The sequence below is a fragment of the Dasypus novemcinctus genome, chromosome 8 (assembly GCF_030445035.2).
Source record: "Dasypus novemcinctus isolate mDasNov1 chromosome 8, mDasNov1.1.hap2, whole genome shotgun sequence".
Classification (NCBI taxonomy): domain Eukaryota; kingdom Metazoa; phylum Chordata; class Mammalia; order Cingulata; family Dasypodidae; genus Dasypus; species Dasypus novemcinctus.
This window is the reverse complement of record NC_080680.1, coordinates 88,491,291-88,510,885: the sequence shown is the minus strand read 5'-3', so window position 1 is coordinate 88,510,885 and position 19,595 is coordinate 88,491,291. Positions and strand designations below refer to the sequence as shown.

General features: G+C 48.9%; 2 protein-coding genes across 16 annotated transcripts in view; one reads left to right on the top strand and one right to left on the bottom strand.

Moving 5' to 3' along the window:
- Window positions 1-15,482, top strand: part of SPTAN1 (spectrin alpha, non-erythrocytic 1) — a 66,438-nt gene extending 50,956 nt beyond the window's left edge. For 6 of the 15 annotated variants that reach the window (XM_058302297.2, XM_071216935.1, XM_058302295.2 and 3 more), the window contains 18 exons: window positions 243-451; window positions 2,240-2,360; window positions 2,609-2,730; window positions 3,147-3,279; window positions 5,158-5,256; window positions 7,080-7,239; window positions 7,902-7,978; window positions 8,684-8,893; window positions 9,337-9,633; window positions 9,838-9,950; window positions 10,463-10,480; window positions 11,766-11,828; window positions 13,067-13,121; window positions 13,560-13,756; window positions 13,922-13,975; window positions 14,057-14,203; window positions 14,293-14,440; window positions 15,000-15,482. In XM_058302297.2, coding sequence (XP_058158280.1) covers window positions 243-451; window positions 2,240-2,360; window positions 2,609-2,730; window positions 3,147-3,279; window positions 5,158-5,256; window positions 7,080-7,239; window positions 7,902-7,978; window positions 8,684-8,893; window positions 9,337-9,633; window positions 9,838-9,950; window positions 10,463-10,480; window positions 11,766-11,828; window positions 13,067-13,121; window positions 13,560-13,756; window positions 13,922-13,975; window positions 14,057-14,203; window positions 14,293-14,440; window positions 15,000-15,125 — 2,349 coding nt within the window. In that variant the 3' untranslated portion in view covers window positions 15,126-15,482. The remainder of the gene's footprint in view (window positions 1-242; window positions 452-2,239; window positions 2,361-2,608; window positions 2,731-3,146; window positions 3,280-5,157; window positions 5,257-7,079; window positions 7,240-7,901; window positions 7,979-8,683; window positions 8,894-9,336; window positions 9,634-9,837; window positions 9,951-10,462; window positions 10,481-11,765; window positions 11,829-13,066; window positions 13,122-13,559; window positions 13,757-13,921; window positions 13,976-14,056; window positions 14,204-14,292; window positions 14,441-14,999) is intronic. The other 9 variants (XM_004476447.5, XM_058302300.2, XM_004476444.5 and 6 more) reach the window with 2 other exon arrangements.
- The window catches only part of DYNC2I2 (dynein 2 intermediate chain 2), a 37,930-nt gene continuing 33,800 nt past the window's right edge, over window positions 15,466-19,595 (bottom strand). The window contains exons 3-9 of the mRNA XM_004476441.4: window positions 19,093-19,202; window positions 18,364-18,521; window positions 17,669-17,778; window positions 17,018-17,185; window positions 16,509-16,741; window positions 16,088-16,245; window positions 15,466-15,841 (exon numbers count right to left, since the gene is read on the bottom strand). Coding sequence (XP_004476498.2) covers window positions 15,603-15,841; window positions 16,088-16,245; window positions 16,509-16,741; window positions 17,018-17,185; window positions 17,669-17,778; window positions 18,364-18,521; window positions 19,093-19,202 — 1,176 coding nt within the window. The 3' untranslated portion in view covers window positions 15,466-15,602. The remainder of the gene's footprint in view (window positions 15,842-16,087; window positions 16,246-16,508; window positions 16,742-17,017; window positions 17,186-17,668; window positions 17,779-18,363; window positions 18,522-19,092; window positions 19,203-19,595) is intronic.

Here is a 19,595-nt window from a genome sequence, read left to right as displayed (position 1 = left end):
AGTATTGTTAAGAAAATAATTTCGCCTCATAGAACTCCAGGGGTCCACAGACCACACTTTTGAGAACCACTGCCTTAAAGAATATTGACACTCTACAGGGCAGACTATAAACTATGGTCCTCTTGTTAAATAAACCTGTTAAACCTGCTGGTGCCATCACCTCAGTAAGGAATTACTGAGTTCTTGTTTTCAAGCAGCTGTGCAAGGAAGACCCAGCATTCTCCCTTGTGTCCCCTACTCAGGATCGCCTGAAGGACCTGAACAGCCAAGCAGATAGCCTAATGACCAGCAGTGCCTTTGACACCTCCCAAGTAAAGGACAAGCGGGACACCATTAATGGTCGCTTCCAGAAGATCAAAAGCATGGCAGCCTCCCGGCGAGCCAAACTGAATGAATCCCATCGCCTACACCAGTTCTTCCGGGATATGGATGATGAGGAGTCCTGGATCAAGTATGTATTCTGGGTCCTCTGGAATGACCCTTCTATCTCTTCATCAGTCAATCTTATCAATCAATCAAACCGTTTTCTGGACACTGAATACTGCCATGTACATTTCCTAAGAACAATGACATTTCATTCATGTAACTTGCAGTTATCAAGTTCAAGAAATTTAACATATGAAGGCTACAGTCTCTATCCCAATTTTTTCATGCCTCAATAATGTCCTTTTGATTATTTTCTCCTCCCTTGTTAGATCCTGTCCAAGATCACATATTACAGTTGTCGTTGTCTCTTTACTCTTTTTTTTTCCTTTTAATTGTGGGAACATATATACAACATAAACTTTCCCATGTCAACCACTTGGAAGCATACCATTCATTGGGATTAATCATATTTACAAAGTTGTGGTACCCTCATCACTTTTCTTTTTTTTTTTTTTTTTAGATTTATTTTTATTTATTTAATGTCCCACCCCTCCCCTGGTTGTCTGTTCTTGGTGTCTATTTGCTGCGTCTTGTTTCTTTGTCCGCTTCTGTTGTCGTCAGCGGCACGGGAAGTGTGGGCGGCGCCATTCCTGGGCAGGCTGCTCTTTCTTTTCACGCTGGGCGGCTCTCCTCACGGGCACACTCCTTGCGCGTGGGGCTCCCCCACGCGGGGGACACCCTTGCGTGGCACGGCACTCCTTGCGCGCATCAGCACTGCGCATGGCCAGCTCCGCACGAGTCAAGGAGGCCTGGGGTTTGAACCGCGGACCTCCCATATGGAAGACGGACGCCCTAACCACTGGGCCAAAGTCCGTTTCCCCTCATCACTTTTCATTACTAAAACTTTGAGGGTGGGGATGGGGAAAGGATATGTCAGAGTTTTCTGATAGGGTTTGTATTATTTTTGCAATTGTCCTGTAAGTTTGAAATTAGTTCAAAATAAAAGGAAAAAAAACCCACAAAACCTCTCGTCTTCCCAAATAGAAACACATTATACATTAATTTCCCATTCCCTGTGCCCCACCCACCCCAGCAACCTCTTTTTTTTTTTTTTTTTTTTTTTGACCCTTGAGCTTTTAATAGCTGGTGATAGGAGCCATGAGTCTAATTTTGTGAGTCAGGAGGTATGGGTTGTAAGGGTTCAGTTTTTTCTGGATTGTAGGGATAAGATAGAGAAGTGTGGCAGAAAACGGGCAGCCTCAGAAGTGAATCCTGGGTGTTGGGATCTCAGCACTGCCACACACTCATTATAGGTCAGGGGCTGCTTCTATTGTGCAGGTGTGCAGTAACAGTTATTGGTGATGAACTTTTAAAATGGTAATGATTCATGATGAATACAGTAGACCCTACCCAGACCCTATCCTTTAGATCCCTGGGAAAATTAGTGAGTTTGTATTTGGAAAAGACAATCTGATCTGGAGAAGGTCCGGACTTGAGAGAGAATCAGCTTTTGTTTAATCTTCTCCCTCAAAATTTCATTCTACCTTTTCCAGCTGATGTAGCATATAAATAAACTTTTTTTTTTTAATAAAAGCCTCTCAATTCCTTACTTCTTTAAAGGAAAACTTGTTTATTTAATATAATAAATAGGTTCTCCCTTTTTCTCCAATGTACCCCCAGCCTTCTGTGGATACTGTTCATTTGAGAAATATAGGCTTTCATTTTTTGAGAAGACTGGTGAAGATTTTCCTGGAAAATCTGGTAGCTGTAGGTGAGGGTATCATGGGCTCTAAATTTTAAACCTCCTTTGACCGTACATCTCAAATTGAAAACAGGGAGGTGCAGATTGACTCTGCTTGCTTGTATTATCCAGGGAGAAGAAGCTCCTAGTGAGTTCTGAGGACTATGGCCGAGACTTAACAGGTGTTCAGAACCTGAGGAAGAAGCACAAACGGCTGGAGGCAGAACTGGCTGCTCATGAGCCAGCAATTCAGGTGAGAAGATCATCTTCTGGGTGAGAAGCAGGGGAATTTGAATGGTCCCAAGATGAGATAGAGAGAAATTTTTTGCTCTTGTTTATTTCACTAAGATCTCCATAGTGTTTGTAACTCATTATCCCAAACCGGGAAAGAGACATTTTGAATATGATATTGAGGCTTTTCCTTAGAAGCCTCAAGAGAGTAACCAAGAAAGGCAACAGATGACCTGCCCACTCTTCGTTTAATCATTTCTGACATGTCAGGGTGTCCTGGATACTGGAAAGAAGTTGTCCGATGATAACACTATTGGGAAGGAGGAGATTCAGCAGCGTCTTGCGCAGTTTGTGGAGCACTGGAAAGAGCTAAAGCAGCTGGCAACAGCCAGGTGAGTGAGTGGTCAGAGGAAGGGACACGTTCTCCTGCTCTTGGTTGGGTTGTAGAAGCAAGGCCAGCACCCTAATGTCAGGCTGACCCACCCTCTCCTGCTAGCACCACAGCCACCTCAAACAGGCTGACACTGAGCTGGTCCCATTATGTGAATTTCTTTTTTTTTTTTTTTTTTTTTTTTTAGGAGGCACTGGAACTAAACCCAGGACCTCCCATGTGGGAGGGAGGTGCCCAATGGCTTGAGCCACCTCTGCTCCTTGAATTTCTAGTTGGTAGTACACAAAGGCTTATCTGAAATATTTATGTGCCATTGTCTTCATGAATATTTTTAAACGTGTTAACTATCAGAATCAAAGTTGGAAGAGATTATGGCTGATATTTCATCCTTGTTTTTTCTCCTGTCTCCTCTATTAGGGGTCAGCGGCTAGAAGAATCCTTGGAATATCAGCAGTTTGTAGCCAACGTGGAAGAGGAAGAAGCCTGGATCAATGAGAAAATGACTCTGGTAGCCAGTGAAGATTATGGAGACACTCTTGCTGCTATACAGGTCAGAAAGAAACTGGAGATGCCACCTGCTTTCCCTGTGAGCAGCTGCCTCTAGTTTATCATTTTCCTGGTGGTTTGCTAAATGGTCCTGCTCTTACCAGTAGAGTACTCACAGAGCCAGAAGCCAAGTTCTCACTGATTGATTTTTGCCCTCAAGATCCCACACTAGGGATGTTGCCTCTCTCTATAAACAAAATCAGCCTTTGTCGAGTTCTGTTTGTAGAGCCCTGTTGTCAGTCAAGAAATATCATTACCACAGGTTGGTTGTGCTCCCTAAATAGATGGGTGTATAGCAGCACAAACACAGCAGTTGAAAACAAGAGTTTATTGTTTCCCATGACTGTGTGAATGGGTGGGCATTTCCTCTGCTGCTTTCACATGGGATCATTGGTGCAGGTTCATTCAGGTGAATGGTGGGCTGGACTGAAAGATCCACAGTGGCCTCACCTAAATGTCTGGCACCTGACCCTGGCTGTTGGCTGGGACCATCTCTGTTCCCTTAGTGGTCTCTTGTCTGCACGTGTTGCTCTCAAGGCAGCATTCAAAGAGGCAAAGGCAGAAGCCACAAGTCTCTTAAGGCCTTATCTCAGACATCACACATGCTCATACTCACTGCATTCTATTGGTGAAAGCAAGTTACAAGGCAGCCCAGAGAGAGTCAGGGGGTAGAGAAACAACCCACACCTTGATGGTGAGGAGTTGCAAAATATGGCCATGTTTTTCAGTCTACAAACCAAATCTTTCTAATTTTTTGCCACCAGAAATGAAAGCAGAGCCCAAAATCAAGATAGGCCCTGAGCCACATTTCTCACAATGGGAATCATCTCCAGGATGATTTGGGTAGAATTCAGGTGAAGTCCCATCCTCTGCTTAATTTCCTTAGAAACAAACAAAAAGGGTGTTGTCTCCAGTGTTTGACTTGAAGTAAAGAAAAGGTATTAGAAAGTCTTTTATGCATTGTGCTCAAATAAACCTTAAAAATAGGTTGGATTGTTTTATTGGGTGTTTACTGTAAGCTTGTTCTATGTTCATTCATTCGTGTGGTCTCCTAGAGGGAAAGAGGAATGCTATGTAGATTGTTTAGGAAAAGCCGAGCTCAAATGTTAACTCCTTCAGAAAGGCCTTCTCTAACTGTAGTTTCTCAACCCCTACCCCACCACAGCTTCTTCTCTCTGCATCCTGTCTCTACTATTTTTATAATTACATTTTTGTCTGTGTTTGTCTTAGTCCTCTATTAGACTAATGGGTATGAGGGCAAGGACCATATTGCTTTTGTTGCCCTCTATCTCCAGCATGCTGGCATATGATAGGCTCTGCATTAGTCAGCCAAGGAGATGCTGATGCAAAGTGCCAGAAATTTGTTGACTTTTTTTAAAGGGTATTTATTTGTGGTAAAAGCTTAGTTACAAGGCCCTAAGGAGTCCAACCCAAGGCTACTTTCTCACCAAAGTCAGTTGCCCCATGTTGAAGCAAGATAGTGGACAATCTCTGCCTGGTTTCTTGGGCCTTCTCAGCTGCTCAGCTTCTCTGTTCTCTTTGGCTGTAAACTCTCAGGCAAATGGCTCATCTCTCCCCGGGGCTTTAGCTGTTTGAGCCTTCTCGTTTCCTCTTCATGTGTCTTCTTGAGTGAGTGTCCATTTATATCAGCCAACCAACGGGGCAGGGACTCAACCCTGAGTCACACCCTACTGATGATGGCCAAATCAAAATGGTCATCTTAACAAGTAATTTAATCAAGACAGCTAAGCTGAATCTAATATAATCAAAGGGATTCACACCCAGAGGAACAGACCAGTTTACAAACCTAATCTCTATTTTTTTATTCATAAATAATCTCAAGCTGCTACAGGCTCTTAATGGTCTTGCACTTCTACTCCAGGGCTTGCTGAAGAAACATGAAGCTTTTGAGACAGACTTCACTGTCCACAAGGATCGCGTGAATGATGTCTGCACTAATGGACAAGACCTCATTAAGAAGGTGAGTCTGGCCCACTGGTGAAACCTTCATTTCCCACTCCAGGATACCAGGTGCTGATTCAACACTTGCCCTGTAAAGCTCATCTCCAGAAACAATTACCAAAGGTTTACATGGAAACTGATAATGCCATTTATGCATTTCATAAAAAGACAAATTATGTTGTAAGTTGGATATATTCCTGCTTTTCAAAGTCAGTTAGTAGGGAAACAGATTTGGCTCAATGGATAGAGCATCTGCCTACCACACGGGAGGTCCAAGGTTCAAATCCAGAGCCTCCTGACCCGTGTGGAGCTGGCCCATGTGCAGTGCTGATGTGCGCAAGGAGTGCCATGCCATACAGCAGTGTCCCCTACATAGGGGAACCCACACACAAGGAGTGCACCCCGTAAGGAGAGCCGCCCTATGCGAAAAGAACGCAGCCTGCCCAGGAGTAGTGCTGCACACACAGAGAGCTGACGCAGCAAGATGACGCAACAAAAAGAGACAGATTGCCAGTGCCGCTGACAAGAATACAAGCGGACACAGAAGAATACACAGTGAATGGACACAGAGAACAGACAACTGGGAGGGGAAGGGAGAGAAATAAATTTTAAAAATCTTTAAAGAAAAAAAAGAAAGTCAAGTTAGTCTTTAGTGCGTATTTTTCTACCTTAATTAAGCAGAAAAGTATCTCTATTCAAATCTTCTAGCTAGTTTTCTGTGACATTGGAACTCCATTCCCAAATGATTATTCTCTAAGTTTTTCATTTCTTGAGTAATACAAGTTCATTATAGTATAGCAGAAAACATAAATAAGCAAAACATAAAATAAAAATCACACTTCAGCCCACCACCCAGAGATAACTACTACTAAGATCTCAGTGAGTGAACTTCCAGACTTTTTCCTCTCCACATGTATAGAGTTACTAGATAACCACCCCCATACCTTTCTCTCTCTCTCTCACTCTCACACACACACAACTTCCTAGATAATGTTCTCTCTTCTTTAAACCTGTGAGAGGAGAGGTTTATATTCTTCAACCTTCCAGCAAAAAGTTCAGTGCTTTGTTCCTAGCAGCACTTGGCTCAAAACTGTTTCCTCCCCAAGTTTCTCTTTAAATTCTGTGGTTAGACTTATGTATATTTTTAAAATATGATTTTAACCAAGACTGACTCAAAGTATCTCATGCTTAACAATATTCCATCTCCTCAGTGTCAAAATGTTTCTATGAACCATTGGTGTTTTATTGTATGTATATAGTCGCCATTCTTTGCATGTTCATTATTTTAATTATTCCCAGGGTTTTTGCTATCAAAAATAATATAACAAATACATCACTATGAGTTAACATTTAAGCTCTTTGCTCCTTTTTTTTTTTTTTCCTGAGATACCAGGGCCAGGGATTGAACCAGGACCTCATATGTGGGAAGCCAGCACTCAACCACCGAGCTGCATCGGCGTCCCTGAGTTCATTTTTTTATTTATTTGCTTGTGTTTTTTTTTTTGTTTTTAGGAGGCACCGGAGACTGAACCCGGGACCTCCCATGTGTGGGAAGCAGACACTCAACCACTTGAGCCATATCCACTTCCCTGCTCATTATTTCTTTAGAACAAATTCCTAGAAATAGAATTGCCAGTGTTGTAAAGGGTATTTTTCTTTTTAAGATTTTTACTGTGTTACTCTTAGAAACATTTTACCCATTATTCTTCCCCCTGGCTATGGACAGAGGAACAAATGTCCACCTCATAGAAATTGAGAGGCTTCCCAACAAGGACACAGATCAGGTAACTGCAGCAGGAGGTGAGGCTGACCAGTGTGTGTACTTTTTTCTTCATGACATAGAACAATCACCACGAGGAGAACATCTCTTCAAAAATGAAGGGCTTAAATGGAAAAGTATCAGACCTGGAGAAGGCTGCAGCTCAGAGGAAGGCTAAACTTAACGAAAACTCTGCCTTCCTTCAGTTCAACTGGAAGGCTGATGTGGTGGAATCCTGGATTGGTAAGCAGTGTTCCAGCAAAACCCAACATTACTTACTATTCCAAGCCAGAAAGATTGTTCCCAGAACCACAGCTTTTCTATTTCCCGTGCAGTTGGTTTTCTTCTGCAAAGAAAACAGAGCCTGAATGCAAGCATTTCAGAAAGCCCTGCCAGTAGGATGGACCACTGGCCACCAGCGGGAAGGCAGTCAGATAGTTGGGGGCACAGCTGTGCCAGGCACTGGGCTAACACTAGGTTTAACAAAACAAAGACCCATAAATGCTGAAGTGAGTTGAAGACTCATAGCATAAACAAAGTGGGAATACTAAAGGCACCTAGGCTCCATCAGAACTGTCCCACCAGCTCATTGATCAAGTATATGGTCCACTTCCTTGATGAGGAAGAACTAGATTCTGATATCAGGACCCACTTGTCCTTGATAGTTGCTTTGACCTAAGAAGCAACTGAAGACATCTAGTATAGGCTGTATGACAGTCCAGTCCAGCCTCTTTGTGACACAGATGGAGAATGGGGCTTGAGGTGCAGGAAGGAGCCCACTAATGTGGATTCAGAGGCTGCTATTAGTAATTCGTGGAAGTGAAATGTAAACAAAGTAATAGGTCACTTTTTCTTTATCTTACTATACTGAGAAGGGTGGTATATTTCCCATACTTGTTTTCTAGGTGAAAAGGAGAACAGCTTGAAGACAGATGATTATGGCCGAGACCTGTCTTCTGTCCAGACTCTTCTTACCAAACAAGTAGGTTGTGGCCAATTTATTGATAGATTGAAAATTATTCAGTAGTATTTATTTCCTGCTAGGTGAATGATAGTCAACATCTTTCATTGACATATTTGACTGTTTTATGTTAGGTACTAGAGATTCAGCAGTGAATAAGATAGGGTCCTCAGGGAGCTTCCAGACTCATCAGGGAAACAAATAATTAGGCATTTTATGCTACGGTATGGTGGGTGCTAACAGGGAGGAGTATAGAAGAGTGAATTGTAGACTTATACACAAGAGACACCTGGCCTAATTTTCAGCAGTAGAGTGTTATTCAGGGATGTCTACCTAGGGAAGACTACATCTTAGCTAAACACGAAGGATAAACTGAAACCGGTCAGGTGAAGAGCAGTGAGTGTTCTGCATAGGGAACTCTGGTGGGTGCCTCAGTCTGCCTCGAGCCAAGAGTGCTGGGTTGGATGGGGGCACAGCTCAAAGCAGGGAGACTGGGAGGAGGCTGTACATTCATCTGCATTAGAGAAGGAGGTGGTCTCAAAGAAATGTAGGAAAAGGGGGCAGGGGTGACAGAGTGCCAGTAGAAGGTAGGGACTCTAGGCTGACAGTCTGGCTTGGACTAGGCAGACACAGATGTTGGTGCCGTTCTGAACTGAGATGCCCAGGAGAAGTAAATTCCAGTCTCCCTGTGGTCACTGTAACTTGGTTTATCCCTCCTTGTTTCAGGAAACATTTGATGCTGGCCTGCAGGCCTTCCAGCAGGAAGGAATTGCTAACATCACTGCCCTCAAAGATCAGCTGCTGGCTGCCAAGCACATTCAGTCAAAGGCCATCGAGGCCCGGCATGCCTCTCTCATGAAAAGATGGAGCCAGCTTCTGGCCAACTCAGCCACCCGTAAGAAGAAGCTGCTAGAGGCTCAGAGTCATTTCCGTAAGGTGAGGATGGAACCAGGCAAATCTCAGCTGACCCAGTGCATAGAAATGGCAAACCCATCTTCTTTTGGCCATAATCTACCATCCTGGAAGGCATAGCAACTGTAAAGCAACTCAGTGAGAGGTTCCAAACACAGTCGTGGAGTCAACATAAGTCAAGGCAAATGGGACCTTTGCTGTCATGAAGTTGCCATTCAGAAGCACACAGGACAAACTTATAATTTCCACATACCAAGGGGCAAAGGGTAGAAAGGCCAGTGAGGACTTAAGTGGAAGTGGAAGAAAGGAGCAGTTGAATGAAGCCAGCCAGCATGCTGTAATCAGCTCTGAGTCTCTTTAAACTACTTGGCCTTTCCTGTCAGTGCAGCGCATGGTCCCCGTCCTCCTGCTGAGGAAGGCCCATCAAGCCCTAGCAACTGTCATAAATTGGTCTTCTCTGTTTCTAGGTAGAGGACCTTTTCCTGACCTTTGCCAAAAAGGCTTCTGCCTTTAATAGCTGGTTTGAAAATGCAGAGGAGGATTTAACAGACCCAGTGCGCTGCAACTCCCTGGAAGAAATCAAAGCCTTACGTGAGGCCCATGATGCCTTCCGCTCCTCCCTCAGCTCAGCCCAGGCTGACTTCAACCAGCTGGCTGAGCTGGACCGCCAGATCAAGAGCTTCCGTGTGGCCTCCAACCCTTATACTTGGTTCACCATGGAGGCCTTAGAGGAAACCTGGAGGAACCTGCAGAAAATCATCAAGGTACATCTTTTCCCCTGTTTTCCTCCCATTTGGTACTCCACTCCCACTGGGACCCCTTCTCAGAGAAATCCGTTCTCTCACAGTGTAGGGCCACCTGATCAGTCCTTGAGGGTAGAGGCTTCCTATCCGAAGCTCACCTATGAAGGAGAAGCTAGGGGTGAAGGTCCCAACAATACATGGTATCTGCTGCTCTTTGGTCCTTAGGAAAGGGAACTGGAGCTGCAGAAGGAACAGCGCCGGCAGGAGGAGAACGATAAGCTTCGCCAGGAGTTTGCCCAGCATGCCAATGCATTCCACCAGTGGATCCAGGAGACCAGGTGCCCAGCCACTGCAGGGCCCCAAGGGGTGGGGGTGGGAGTAGGGGTGGCTGCAGCAAACCCCAAGTGCTCAGGCCCTAGGGAGCATTCTGGTCCCCATGGCTGAACCCCCCAGGCCTCTAGCTCCAGACTGATGAAGAGAAGGACCAAGATATCACTGTAGCTTCAAGGTATGGGGTTTAAACCAGAAGCCATGCTTACGGTTAAAAAAAGAAGGGTTAAGAGCACAGCCTGATTATTTTCTGGAGTCAGAGGGAGTGGGCAGTTAGAAAAGCATTGCCCAAGATGCATTTTCCCAAAGATTATGTTGCTAGATTTCCTAGGGTTGGGCAGATCATGCTCAGCCCATGCTCAGCCCCCAAAGCAACTCAGGGATGGAACAGGGTGGAATGCACTGGGTACTGATGTTCTCGGTTTTGTTTCTCTTTGTCTTCCCGTTGTCCCCCACCTCCTAATTGCTGCCATCCTGGATACCACCTTATCTTGCGGCTGTTTGGATCTCATCTCCACAGAACGTATCTCCTCGATGGGTTAATATCGTCTTGAATTTTCTGGGCTCATGGTGTGGTGGTGTCTCATGTGCTTGTCCCTCTGCCCTTCCATCCCCCTGTGGCCTGGCTTGCAGAGGATTCTAGGATGGGCCTCCTACCCAGGGCGGGCTGCACTTCCCTCAGCCTGTGTGGTCCCCATCACCCTACAAGGAAGTTGTTCCTTGCCCCACAGTACACTGTCCTGGACAGAGCCTGTGGTCTGGGGAGGGGAGCCACTCCTGTTTCTGTTCAGATTCTAAAGGTTCTGTCTGGTAGGGAATGTGATCAAGCAAGAAGGCCAGAGTTGGAGTCTGAAGCTTCTGAGAATCCATACGCTTACTTAGCCACTGGGGCTGTATTAGACTTCTCTTTTGCCTGTTTCCCCAGTTTGTCAAGAGAGACTGTGTTTAGCCCCTAGGTGGTCAGGAGGCATGAAGCTGGATGATACAGTATTTTCAGGACTCTGGCTGGGTACAGTAAGTCCACAGCTCAGAGAAAAGGCTCTGCATGTTCCATATCCCCACCCCCTGGCATTCCCTGGGGGGAGGGAGGTGAAAGTGCTGTTGGCCCCCAATAGAAGACAGAAATGCATAATGTTTATGATATGATGGAGGAACAGGGCTTGGGAGAAGCCAGCAGGTAGGAGCAGGGCTGTCCCATCCAGTCCTAGTTTATGCCCCTCCTCCAGGCTTGCCCTCTGCCTGGGTCCAGGCCTCTTTGCAATCTCTCAGGCCCACCATAAATTATTTCTGAATGATTAAAGAGGCCAATGTTGGTGGGACTGTACTGCCTGTCTTAGACCAGCATTTCATTTCTAAGGTCTAGCAGATAGGTACATAAGATATTTAAAAATGGTAATGGAGAGATGCCCAAATCAGGCAGACTGCACATGCTAAAGGCAGTGCAGGTAGAGACTTAGGTTTTGCAGTTGCTAGTCGGGAGGTCCTTCAGACACCCTGGCCATCTGGCCCTTCTCCCCAGCCCTCCATGGCTTGTGTCTACTGGTCTTGGTCTTGTCTCCATGACGTGCCATGCTCCCCTTACCTGGTGGCTCCTCCCAAGCCCTGTCCCGTCTTGCCCAGCCCTAGTGTGAGCTGCCCCAAGGCTGCCTGTCCTCCTGGGTTGGTCTTTGGGTCTCCCTCCAGGTACCTGCCTGGGCACCATCTTGCCATGTCCTGTGCACTGCCGGCTTAGACCTTGTGGCGTGTGTCTGTTTGGATGTGTTCTTGCCGCCTCCTCCTCCTCCCCCTTTGGTATATTCATTTGGTTTCTTTTCTTTGAATAGCATAGCATATCGTCGGGTCATTCGTGTCTATCAGTATGAAGTTGGGGATGATCTGTCTGGAAGGTTTTTCTCCTCTTATTTCTCTTCTTACTTCCCTGTGGTTTTACCAGTGCACTCTTGACTTCCCCAGGCGGCTCTGCTTTCTGACTAACCCACCGCTCTCGGCCGCTTGGGAAGGGGGGATGTCTTCCTCCCACTGCACCGGCACCGAGCCTCCTGCCCCCTGCCCCCAGATCCTAGGGGTGTGATTTTCCCTTGGGGACATGACGTGACTGTGAGTCTGATCTGCTGGGGTAGGAGGAAGCTTGGTGCTTTTGCCTTGCTATACAGCACTTTGAACTCGGGGAGATTTCAAAGCTAACCCCTGGCTCACTGGGTTTTAAAAGGGTAGGTTCGGGGAAAAGTGGGCATAAGGGAAGCTGGGCTAAAATCCCACAAAGGACACAAACACAGTGTGAACTTGTCCCTGCACGATAACCCCAATTTGTTTGTGGGCATTGTATTGGTAGCCTCCTGTGACCTCGCACTGTGTTACGTTGGGAAGATAGAGGCTCCCCAAAGTCCACCTGTTCTTTAGAACTTGACCCTAGAAAGGAGTCTCAGGTCCTGGCTGTCTCTAGATTATGCAACATGAATCCCAGGGCTTAGCCAAAGCCATCTCCCTGCTTTGGGTAAATCTAATTCGAACCACGGTCCTAACCTGGTCATGTTCTCTGAGCACCCTAGTTGTTTTTCCCCTGGGGTCATCTGAGTCCATCTCCCCACCATTGCTGTCACTCACCCTTCTTTAGGTTCTGCAAGGAGACTCCAGGGGTCTCTGGGGGATGGCAGTCAGGCTCCCTTCCTTCCTAAACATCTCCCATTTTTTGGGTGTCAGGATTACTTGGAGTGTCTCAATCTTCCACGTGACTGCAGAGGGGCATATGCTATTAGGCCTATAGCTTCTCTATGACCACCGGGGAACTTAAAATTGATACCCAAGGCACCCTTTAATGGCCTACTGTTACTTGGGTCAGGCACCATGTCACAGTCTGGGTGGAACTCGACCTCGGCCCACCAGTTGGCCTTGGTCAGGTGGCACACCACAGCACACAGCAGCTGCCTTTGTCTATATAGGGGGTAGATTATCTGCTCTCCCTGGCTCACAGGGCTGGTTAAGAAAAGGTAGCCATTAGCAGATATGTTTTGTGTTCCTTAATAAGAGATTTGAGACAGCAGGCATTATCTGAGAAGGGAGTTAACTTCAAGCTCTTGGTCTGCTGGGATCAGGCCTTCTTTCCTCACTGTGTGTCTGTGTGTAGGTCCTGCATGGTAGAAGAATCGGGGACCCTGGAATCCCAGCTTGAAGCTACCAAAGTAAGTGCTCCTGGCCCTTAATCCAGCCACCCGAGCAGGCCTGTTAATTTCTTCCTGGCTTAATGTTAGAATGAGATGGCCTGGTTAAGCCTTTTCCCTTGGCTTAAAGCAGCCTTGGACCTGGTCATTTTAAAGATGACAGCTGCTTCTGGAAGCCCTGCGTATAAAGGGAGAATCTCCTTTTGTTCTCCATATATACCATTTCCTGGGGGGTATGCCACTGGTTTGTGACTCATTACATTGAAAGTCTTCCCCTGTTCCCAGGCTGTTTTGAATTTCACCTTCACCCCAGCCCACCTTTTCTGTTTTAGTTAGCAGCAACACATTGGGCCCTGGAGTCCTCAGGCCAGGCTCAGTGGGAGGAGAGTGAGAAGGGCAGTTAAGCAGGCTAAGGCAAGAGCCCCCATCCCATCTTTGCTCTTCCCCTACCCCCTAAAGCGCAAGCACCAAGAGATCCGAGCCATGAGGAGTCAGCTCAAGAAGATTGAGGACCTGGGGGCTGCCATGGAGGAAGCACTTATCCTGGACAACAAGTACACAGAGCACAGCACCGTGGGCCTGGCCCAGCAGTGGGACCAGCTGGACCAGCTGGGCATGCGCATGCAGCACAACCTGGAGCAGCAGATCCAGGCCAGGTACCTGCACCTTCAGCGGGGTGGGCACTTGCAGCAGCAAGGGCAATGGAAATAAAAGTCACCCTAGAGTCCAGCTCTTAGTAAAGCCCCCCTGGGACAGTAGAAAATAAGGTCAGCAGCTGTGGAGTGTGAAGGGCCTGGTCCCTAATACTCTGTTAATTCCAGGAACACAACAGGTGTGACAGAGGAGGCCCTCAAAGAGTTCAGCATGATGTTTAAGTGAGTATACCCCTCAACCTCCCAGGTAGGGGCTCTGCAGCAGGGCCTGTGTGCTGAGCAGCCCTTGGCTTTGTGCTGTAGACACTTTGACAAGGACAAGTCTGGCAGACTGAACCACCAGGAGTTTAAGTCCTGCCTGCGTTCCCTGGGCTATGACCTGCCCATGGTGGAGGAAGGGGAACCCGACCCCGAGTTTGAGGCAATCCTGGACACCGTGGATCCAAACAGGTGAGCTTCAGGAAAGGTATCAAAGCCTCCTCTGCCCTTGGCACCACTCTTTCTTCCCTCACTCTGCTTGCTTGCTTGCCTTCTCCCAGAGATGGCCATGTCTCCCTGCAAGAATACATGGCTTTCATGATCAGCCGTGAAACTGAGAATGTCAAGTCCAGTGAGGAGATCGAGAGTGCCTTCCGGGCCCTTAGCTCTGAGGGAAAGCCTTATGTGACCAAGGAGGAGCTATACCAGGTATGTGAGCTCCAGGAGCCTAAGACATGATTCAGAGTAAGAGTTCATCCAAGACCTTCCCTTTTCCCTTGGGAGATGGGTGAGGCAGTGTCCCTTTGAAAACTATAGCTGAATGTTACCTCTGAATTAGTGGCAGAGCTGAGTCTAGAATGCCAGCCCTCTTTTTTATTTTTTTAAGAAGGTACTGGGGACTAAACCCAGGACCTCATATGTGGGAGGCAGGTGCTCAACCACTGAACTATAGCCATTCACAGTCCCATTTTGAGTCTTACCCTGTCCTGGATGCTTAAAACACATAGCTTACTTGATCCCTCTAAAACCTACCCCGTCAGATTTGTCCCTTTTACAAGTGAAACTCAGTAGTAGTTGGTCAAACTGTAACTGCTAATAGACCTAACCTTTACACCCCACTTGTGCTGTACACTTTGAGCACCTACACGATGGTGCTTCCATAAAGGCAGAGCTTTGTGAAAATGGGAGTTGAGAAATATTTGAAGTCGGGCTGTCCCTGCCTCAGCCTAGGCACGACTGAGCTGACAGGTGCCGTTTTTCCCCTCAGAACCTGACTCGAGAACAAGCAGACTACTGCGTCTCCCACATGAAGCCCTACGTGGACAGCAAGGGCCGTGAACTGCCCACTGCTTTCGACTACATTGAATTTACCCGCTCACTCTTTGTGAACTGATCCTCAGCTCTTAGGGTTAGCTTGGCCCCACACTGCTTGTTGTCACCTTGCTGCATGTCGGTTCATTTTTGTGCTCTTAAGAATACTCCAGACAGTGTTATTTTCCAGTGTAACCTTAAAATTGCTTTGCTTGGGATAAGACTTAGTAGAAAACGGTGCTTCAATAAAACGCTCCCAGTCCCATCACAATTGCCATGTTGCCGTGGGGACCAAGATTTATGTCTTGAAGCCAGCTGCCTTCATTCTGCCTTCAGAAAAATCTAAGCAGCTGGATGGTTAGTTCTCTTCTTGTTCTCCCTCCCTCTCCTAAATTTCTGTTTTCATGTAAAGAACAAATAAATTACTCTTCTCCCTAAAGCTTTTCTTTTCATTGGGCTTACAAATACACAGCTCAACAAATCAAGGCTCATAACAACTGCCTCTGTGTTCCACCCGGCCAAGCCTCCATCAGGGAAGGAGCTGAACCGCAGGAGCTCCTTAGGTAGCCACCTCTGCTGCCAGCTGGTCCAGGTCCTCTGTTTCCCGGGGTCCTTGTTCTGTGAACTCGGTGCTCAGCTGCCAGATCTTCACTGTGCCCGTGGAATCACCAGCAGCCAAAAGCTGGGTCTGTTGGCTGTTAAATTCTAGACAGTAGACAGGACTTTCATCCTGGGTTTGCTTGATAGAAACTCTGGGTTTCTGGGAGCTTCTCTGGAGATCAAACAGCTGTACTTCCCCTTCAGTGAGAGAGAATTGGGGGTGGGGGCAGGTATAAGAGGGGCCCAGAATGACTGTCTTGGAGCCTCTTAAAGTTACACATGTACTAGTTTTTTTAAAAATTGAGTCCAAGGTATTTGGCAGTTGGGTTACTGGAGGGAAGGCATCCCAGGTCCAGTGCTGTCTCTCCGCAACCCAAAATCCCTGTTACAGGCTGGGCTCATACCACCCTTAAGAGGGGTCTAGACCAGGTGGCCCATTTTTACCTTCCCCAGAAGCAGCGGCAAAAACCAAGGGACGCACTGGAGACCAGCGCACAGCAAACAGGTACTTGTGGGACAGCTGCAGTGAAGTCAGGGGCTGGGCCTGCAGCATGGAGTACAGGTGAACGTGCCCATCGGTCCCTGCGCTCAGGAAGAGATTTCTGGAAGGGATAGGTGCAAGGTAGAGGCAGGGGATCAGTGCTAGGCATCCTAGGACATTCTCAGACTCCTGGCTGGCTGGCCTCCAACAAGAGAGGGGAAGATTCCCCAAGCCCAAACCACCAGAGCTCTGAATACCTGAGCTCAATGGGGAAGATACAGTCTCAGAAAATAGCAGGTCCTTTAAACAGTTCTGAGCGGCCTAATGGTACCAGAGGCCCTTTGGCTGATGGGGGAAACGGCCTCAGGTGTTGGCCTTCCTTACCTGTGGAAGGGGGAACAGTTCACAGAGTAGATGGGACCACCGTGGGGGGAGAAGGTAAACTGGGCAGGTGCCCGCAGGGGCACTGAGCTGGGCATCCGCGTGAGGGCTGCCTCTTCTGCTGCCAGAGAACACTTGAGTGGGAAGCCGCCTTCAGTGCCCAGAATAAAAAGGCTGGGGTCAAAGCTGGAGAAAGCCACGGTCGTGACCCCTACCTCAGTCTCGCCCCGGGTAGGCTGTGGAGAAACGGCAGCACCAGGGTCAGAGCCAAGAGAATTCCAGGTCACTGTCCCAATAAGGTCAGTGTATGGGAGGGGGACTGTGGCCCTGACAAGGTCATGCAGCAGGTCACGGCTGAGCTGATAGCACTGGTCACAACCACCCAGGAGGCCTGATGCCCTTGCCTTCCCACCACTCCGCCACCAAGGCTCACCAGTGCAGGGAAGCAGACTCTTCTGGGCCCCAAGGTCCCCCAGGCCAGGGGCTGCCTTCAGGGCCTGTCCCGCACGTACCTTCTTTAGCTTGGTGTTCCGCGGGAGCTGCTGCGCGACCAGGGCGAAACCCTCTGTGAGCTGCAGCTGGCCCGCCCCGACGCCCTGCCAGAGCAGCACCTTCCCGTCAGTGGCCACACTCAGCAACTGGAAGCGGTGGCTATGTCGGGGCTCAGGCAGCCAAGCCACCTGGGACAACACAGTGATGGTGGCAAGATCTAGGAAGAGGGATGCCAGACCCCAGCCTGCCCCACACCTCCCAGCAAGACCACATGTCTTCCTTGGGCTAAGTCTCAGGTTCCACTTTCACTTCTAGAAAAAGAAGCGAGAGGAGAGACCTTGGAAACAGCCTCACCCACCAGATACAGTCACAGAGGGTTCCAGGGTACCCTCCCCTAGTCCTAGAATCCCTGTGCTGGCAGAAAGCTGGGTGCCCCACACTGCAACTCCTGTGTAGGAAGCTGGGCATGGCCACAGGGCCCTGGGGGCAGCTCCTGGGGCAGAGAGTTCTGACGCAGGCCATGGGAGCGCTAAGAATGCAGAAGGCAGCTGGCCAACTGTCAGCGCCCAGGTGGCTTTCCTAAGAGTGGAGCCTACAACTGTGCCAAGTGGCTGCCTTCTCTCTCACCCTGCCTCCTGGATGAGGCCCCTACCAATTCCCACCGCCCTGACCTGGTACACAGGGTCCGTGTGGGTGTCATCTGTCAGGCCTGTGCGCCAGAGCAGCGAGTCCTCGGGCCGGCTCATGTCCCACACCAGCACCTCACCACTGTACAGCCCCCCTGCAAAGACCAAACAGGCTGGGCAGGAGCTCACCCACACCCTGCAGCCTGCCTTCCTGGCCACACACTGAACCAGCCTTAAAGCCACTTCTCCGAAAACCACCCCCAAGGAGGAAAGCCACTTCTCCGAAAACCACCCCCAAGGAGGAAAAGTCCTGGTACCCCAGGCCTCAAACTCAATCCCTCTTTGCTCCACAGCCTGGCAGCCCTCCAGCCTCATCTCTCCTTTGCCCAACATACTCACCTAAAACCACCCACAGGTCCCCGCTGCTTCTTGTCTCTTGCCTCCACCAGACTACCTCTCTACCAAGATCACACCTCTGCCCTGGCTCACGTCTGCGCCCTTTCAAGACTCACCCAAGGACACTCTTCCTCTCCCTCCACACCCGGCAGTGCCCACTGTGGCACTCCGCTGGCTGAGCTCAGGAGGCCAGGGCCAGCCTTGTTTCTCTGCCTCCCAGTAAAGCTGGCCCTAGCCATGCTCCGAGAACAGCTGCAGTTTGGGTTTCCCTTTGGCCTCCCCCTGCGCAGGGTGGAAAGCGCAGGTCTGAGAAGGGATGAGGCAGGCGGGGGGGGGGGGCTCACCTGCAATGTGGGACGGCTGTGTGGGGTGGAAGGCCAGGCACATGACCGCACTGGGCACCTCCACCACTGAGGACGGCTGCTGGGGGCTCAGGCCTCGTCGGTCCAGGTTCCAAGCACACACAAAGGACTTGAGCGTGCCCCAGTCCCCATCATCCAACCTGCACAAGGATGTGCCTGAGCTGGCACAGGCCCTAGGCCAGGAGCTTCATGCCAACCTGCTGCTCCCCACCTTGCTCCTAACACCTAACCCACTGCTTCCCCCATTAACCCAAACAAGAGTCACCTCCATGTCCTCATCACACCCAGACACTGCTGTGGGTACTGAGGTGGCAGCCCAAGGACATGACTTCCTCTGGAAAAGGGTCCCCAGGAACCAAGAATGGGTCCATGCAGTGGATAGGAAGGGGGAACCCCAGTTCATCAAGGAACAGGGAAATAGCTCAAAGAGAAGGTGAGGCAAGCCCAGAGCTCAGTGTCCCATGCTGGCAGGTGGGCACCAGGTGTCCTGGGCTGTTGGCCCCTCCCACCCCTGCTTTTTTCCTGTCACTGCTTTGTCAACCCTGCCCGGGTAGCCTTCAGAAGCCCGAGATTCCCAGAATGGCCAAGTTCTCCAGGTCAACCCTTCACTGTGCAGATGGAGAGACAGAGGCCCAGATGAGGGTCAGGACAAGCCCCGTCAATGTCTTAGGGTCTCACATTGCCCCAGCTGCCCACCCTGCTGCCACTCACCGGCCATAGGCACAGGCCACCACAGAGCCAGTGGTATTCCAGGAGATGCTGGTCACATGCAGACCCTGTCCTTGGGCTGGAGGGTAGCACAGGGTATGCAAGCAGGACACCTGCAAGAGACAGGCCACCCTCAGCCCATAGACCCAAGAACCACCCACCTATGTCCTTCTGCCTGAGTGGAAAGACTGAGAGACAATGAAGTCACTGGAGGACAGGGGTGAAATCAGCCTGGCCAGTTCATAGCCGTGCGACCCTGGACACATCACTCAGCCTCTCGGAGCCTACTCCCTCATCTCATAGTAGTACTTCCTCCTCTGAGGAAGAAAAGATTTAACATGGGAGAAGTTCTTCGAACAGTACCCAGCACAGAGAAGGTGTCGTGCGTGGTGCCTAGGAGAAGGCAGAGCTGAGCAGCTGAGAGAATAAGATCCGGTCAAATTCTGCCTTTATCACTTACTAGGTCAGTTTGATTCTGGAAAAGTTACTTCAAGTCTGGGTCTGTT